Below are 5,651 nucleotides of genomic sequence, written 5' to 3' on the forward strand. Positions count from 1 at the left end.
ATAATAATAATAATAATAATACATATTATTTATATAGCACTTTTCTTAACAAGGTTACAAAGTGCTTTTCAGCAACAGATTAAAAACAAGGCAGCAATAAAATAACAAAAAATTAAGTGCAAACAACACGGCCATCATTAATTAATACTGGGGGAAAAAATAATTAAAGAAGCATACAATGGCCGAGGAGGGATGATAAAGCCTATCAACGGCCACATATTAGTTATTCATAAATGTTTTCCTATAAAACAAAGTCTTAAGTCGAGTGAACGAAAGGAAACTTTTACAGAAATAACTAAAGACGGAGAGCTCTTTGTGATCTCGCTGCAGCTGATGCTACAGTCACACAAACAGTGAAGAGCTGCCTGCAGAAATTATTGCTCCTCTCTGATCTTTTCATGCTGGAGAAGTGAAGGGGGGCGAGGCCTAAAGTCAGCATCAACACCAGCTTTACAGTCAAAACAAAAGCTGTGTTTCCATCAAAATCTTTCCAGTATAGTTGCTTTAAAACCACAAGTGACAGCTGCAAACATCTGGGCTGGGTTGTCGTCACTCACTGCTCCGTCCAGCAGCACTCGCTGTATTTACTTTTTTATCGGTGATACAGAGTCTGAACCACATTTTATTCAAGTACACTCTTTAAGGTACTGGCACATTAGTTGAGCATTTGCATTTTCTGCAACTTTATATTCCATGCAACTTCATTTAATTCAGCTTCAATCAACAGACGGCAGTGTTTGCAGCTCCATCTTTTGTTATCAGACCAGTGTGGTGCCCCGAGCAGATGAATGATGGGACGGTTAAGAACGGTTCAGCTGGTAACATCCATAACTTTTCACAATGGAAATGCAAAAATGTACATACCGAACTGAATCAACACGTTCGGTGGAAACGCAGCTAAAGTGCCTTTTGTGCTTTCCGTGATTAGTTAGCTGTATTTAAAATAGCGACTCACTGGTAAACCTACAAGTCTGAGGAAGAGCATACTGGCTCAAAACGTCACTTATTTCTAAAGAATAAAAATCCTTTAATGGGAGCTTCCTGGTGTGCGGCTGTCTATTTCTTTATTTTTTCTTTGTGCTTTCCGACACAATCTGGAATGGTTAACCTTGTCTTGTCTGCACTTTTGCTATTTTCAAAGTTGATTTTTTTTATTTTTGAAACATTTAATAATAACTTTTATCTTCTATATCTTTTCTCTGTATCCATTACTATGTTTTGTCATATTTTATTGATTTGTGTGGCATTTTGAATTGCCCTGTTGTATGAAATGTGCTATAACAAATAAAGCTGCCTTGCCTTGTAGAAGGGACATGTGGCCTAACAAAGTTTGGGCTAAACAGACAAATAGAGAGGACCACATGACATATTGTTGAGAGATGTTATGTTGTGGGGCCGGACTTTCAGTAATCTGAGTTCCAGACGTTCTGGTTTCACTTGGACTTTGTGTATTTTTTAGGATAAAATCCACAGAGCATGAAATATAACCCCTGATGGTGCTTAACACTAATGTCCCATACAAGTCTGATTCGTCCTCCTGAGTGTCTTGTGTGTCAGAGTGAGGGAGGCTGAGCGAAGCAGCAGGTCAGGTCTGCAAAGAACACGATATGTTTCAGGTTCAGGATGGTCTGCACAGAAACCAGCTGACAGAGAGAAAGTACTGCAGCATCTCTGAGCCCGCAGGGATCGCCAAGCATGATGAGAAACTGTGTGTGTGTACCTGGTACTCACACTGTTCTCTTAAATAGGACACCCCTCCCCGACAAACACACACTTTTGGTGAGGGATCTAACAGGCTGGAGACGGAGCAGCCGGTCTGGCCCACATTCACTGAGGCTCAGGTCACACTGTCCGTCCAGCAGCAGAGGACACCATCACACCGATGTATCAAGCGGCTCAGAGCACGACCGCCATGCGGATTCACATTAGCATATTTAACATGAAAAAAAAACAAAACAGCTGACTCTGCCATTTATAGCATCTAAAGCTGCAACTTCTTCATTATTGATTAATCTGTCAATAGTTTTAATCCTTTGGTGGGATGAAGAGTAGACAGATTATCGGCCTGGCTGATTATCAGGGCATATTTGGCATTTTGCCGATTATCTGCATCAGTGTTTTATTCTAATGATTACCGATAAAATTAATTAATGAAAAAATATGCATATTACACTCAACAAACACCAGGAAAGGCAGTCTGCAATACATGCAAAGATAGGGAGCTTTTTTAATTCAGCCATTTTTTTATTTAAATTTCACTGAAGGTAATAAAATAAAAGTTGAAGGGAACTTGCTGCATATGATGCTGAGAGTCTCAGTTTTGATTTAACATTTGCTAAAGGCATTCAAACAGTTTTGGGTTGGAGATTATTATATTCCTAATTCCAAATTTCGACAGAAATATTTTCATTTTTATTGCAAATGCATATTGTTTCCAAATATCGGTTATCCGTCTGGTTAAGTACGAATAATCGCTATCGATATCGGCCCTGAAAAAACAACATTGGTCATCCCCTAATGAAGAGATGCTCTCACCTGCTCTCTGACCACAACATGACATCAGCTGTGTTTTTTTTCCAACCAACACTCCAACAGCAAAAATTATAGGAAATCATCCTTTTACGCACTCTAACACAACTCGTGCAGTATAACTCGAGTGTCATTCATCCAGTCATATGTTCAGTTCTTCCCAAACACATGCATTTTTGCAAAACACGTTACAATATAAAACCCTTCCTGCTTCAGGTAGCGCACCTTGAGTGTACGTGAGCACCGACACGAGCTCTTCTTGAGCAGAGTTTAAATGCATGTGCACGCTCAGGCATGCTACTCTGCCGTGCAAGGAACTGTACTGATGTTTTAAGTCCCAACTTTTAGCAAAAATGCATGTGTTTTTGAAGTACTGAGCCTATGATGCAGCTAGGATTATACTGCAGGAGTTATGCGAGAGTTTGTAAATGGATGCTTTAAAATGCATGTAAGAAACCTAACCGCGAAGCAGAACGCTCCGTGGCTTCAAACAACAGCGCTCTCCTTTTAGTGCAGAGCGTCAGATTGGATTTATGAACGCAGCCAGAGTCAGAGGGCTGGAACAGATAGAGCTGCACCACAGCGACTCTGCTTTGCTCCATGGCTGTCGTCATGGAGAGGAGAGACAGCTGACAAAGGTGGGATCCGAAGAGGTGTCCACGCAGTCTGGAGAAATGCTGTTATCCTCAAAATGAGCTGTTTTGAGCTCTGTTTTCTAATACTTGGTAACATTTATTTTCACACAGATTTTTGTCGATGCTTAATTAGACACTTAAGTTTGATATAATATGTGTTATCTTACTACTCTGAGCCAAGTTTTCAGAGGCTTTAACAAACACCAAAACACGTCGCAGAGATATGCAATATTAAAAAGATTTTAAAACTTTACAAAGTTATTACAGCCGCAATTAATTTACGTGTGTAACGACAATTGCGGGTAAAACAACAGAAATGCAGCGTACACATTTCAAAGTAATATACCAGGAATTTGCACTTGCGATGGCCTGAAATTTATTTTAACGTAAATGTTCACTCACCTTTTGCTGAGCCATCTTTTGTCTGTCCAAGTCCACGTCCCTCACTGGTTCTGGCTCCGGGGACCCTGGTGGTCCCTCCCCCACCCTGTCCAGCTTGCCGTCAGTGTGGACCTGCGAGGAGGAGGAGGAGGCCGGGGAGGAGGGAGGTATAGATGGAGAGGAGGAGGAGGAGGCCCCACGAGGGTGTGCAGGGGAGGAAGACGGAGAAATGGCAGATGGAGGAGGAGCGTCAGAGGTGAGGTCGCCGCGGAGGCGCAGCGTCTCCTGCCGAAGCGTCTCATTCTCTGAGGCCAGTTCCTGCCGCTCCCGCCGGACGCTGGTCAGCTCCTTTGTGAGGGTGTCCAGCCGCTGCCTCAGCTGGCGGACCTCGTCACGGGCACGGTTACGCTCTGCACGAACCTGGGAAATATACAGACAATACGAATAAATACAGTAAAGTAATCAGCCATAAGTCTGTGGGTTTCTCTGTAAATCTTTAGAAACAGGTCATGAATGTACAGTCTAATTGATGTTATAATTTCCTGAAAATCTGCACCTAACCTGATCAAAAATGCAATAAAAACCCAATAATGCAATAACTTGACAAATAATGTAATAAAATAGTCTACCTTACATTATAATAACACTTTTACCAACAATACAATACCGTTGTTAAAGCCTCTGGGAAACCAAATCACCAAAAACTTTCTTAATATGTAATTTAAGTATTGTTATATGTGATTCTGTCCGTATCACCCAGCTCTGTTTTTTCAGGTTATATTTCCTCTCCTCCGCAGACCCACCTTGCTCCACTTCTCTCTCCAGTTGGCGGTGCAGTCTGACCACCACCTCATGGTCTTCTCCATCTGGGCCGCTCGGGCCCGCGCCTCCTCCAGCTCCCTGAGCCTCAGCTCCTCCCTGCTCTCCCAGTCGGCCCCGGCTCCCTCGCCCATGGCCCCCAGCGATCCCAGCCCGAAGCCTCCCAGCCCGGGCGACAGCAGCAGCGGGGGGCTGGAGCTCGGGGTTCCCCCGGTGGGGCTGGGGGTGTGTGTGAGGCTGTCCGGGGAGCGGATCCCCCTGTCGGACACCAGACCCAGGCTGCACAGCAGGCCGCCTCCTGCTGACTTCCCGCCCTCGGACAGGTGGGGGCTGGGGGTGTGGTTCATGATGGAGGCGGTGGTGTGGATAAGGACGGCGAGGAGGATGAAGGGGGATGTGAGCAGCAAAACTCAGGAGAGCATCGTCCTCTTCAGTCACTGATCAGTCTGGAGACAGGAACACAGAAACAGATGAGATTTAACTCAGCGAGTGAAGGAAATCAACTTAATTCATGCAATTACATCGTGACATGTCTGTCTGTATGTGTCGGCCCTGCGATAGTCTGGCTACCTGTCCAGGGTGTACCCCGCCTTCTGCCCAATGACAGCTGGGATTGGCTCCAGCCCCCCCTGCGACCCTTACAAAGACAAGCGGTTACAGAAAATGACTGACTGACATCATGACATTAAAGAAAGTCTGGATACAATATGGAGGCAGGGCGCCACTCATTCCTATCAGAGCTGCTTATTGGTGCATGAAGCAAAAAAAGCTCTTTTTCCGGGTATAAAATACTGAGCTCTACGGGCCCATGAGGCATGTGCATTACAGACTTGCAGCAGCGGAGTGAGCCTGAGCGGGTAACTTCTGCCGTCAGAGCGACTGACTTCCCGTTTAGTGCCTCCATAGCTTCAATGACGGTCTAAAAAATGCAATCTTGCGTCTCTTTTAGACTTAACAAATGCTACTGAACCGAATGGCTTAAATGTAGTCGGTGAAATGAGTCGTTTCACGGAGGTTTTGACACTCATAAAAATTACCCGTGATTTACAGACGTCTCTTTCCTAATGTAAGTCCATTTGAAAAAGTCTTTCTGGGCCAGTGGGCATCACATGATGGACGGTGTAATTCCACTTTTGCATCAGAGCCTGCATGGCGCACTTTGTAGGGGCTTGATCTACATCTGTTTCCCTCACGTGTCTCGAAAATATTCTGCATTTGAGGATAAAATAATTCACAGTTGATGGGAAAAAGTTAAGAATCTAACTTTAGAACATTGAAACAGTCCAG

At 44.2% G+C, this 5,651-nt stretch overlaps 1 protein-coding gene across 1 annotated transcript; it reads right to left on the reverse strand.

Moving 5' to 3' along the window:
• Nucleotides 1-1,553: 1,553 nt before the first annotated feature.
• ccdc102a (coiled-coil domain containing 102A) lies at nucleotides 1,554-4,816 on the reverse strand. Its single transcript, XM_042487291.1, has 3 exons — nucleotides 4,349-4,816; nucleotides 3,567-3,965; nucleotides 1,554-1,628 (listed from the first exon to the last, which is right to left on the reverse strand). The coding sequence occupies exons 1-3, from the start codon at nucleotides 4,709-4,711 to the stop codon at nucleotides 1,554-1,556; spliced, it is 837 nt and encodes a 278-aa protein (XP_042343225.1). The 5' UTR covers nucleotides 4,712-4,816.
• Nucleotides 4,817-5,651: the final 835 nt, after the last annotated feature.

The sequence above is a fragment of the Plectropomus leopardus genome, chromosome 1, assembly GCF_008729295.1.
Source record: "Plectropomus leopardus isolate mb chromosome 1, YSFRI_Pleo_2.0, whole genome shotgun sequence".
NCBI lineage: Eukaryota > Metazoa > Chordata > Actinopteri > Perciformes > Serranidae > Plectropomus > Plectropomus leopardus.

Bases quoted from the DNA above. Each gene is read 5' to 3' on its own strand.
- ccdc102a (XM_042487291.1), bottom strand. From the start codon at position 4,711: ATGAACCACACCCCCAGCCCCCACCTGTCCGAGGGCGGGAAGTCAGCA. The intron at 3,966-4,348 runs GTGGGTCTGCGG...TATATTTCCCAG, and splicing joins GGAGAGAGAAGTGGAGCAAG to GTTCGTGCAGAGCGTAACCG. The intron at 1,629-3,566 runs GTGAGTGAACAT...GTTTCTGTGCAG, and splicing joins AAAAGATGGCTCAGCAAAAG to ACCATCCTGAACCTGAAACA.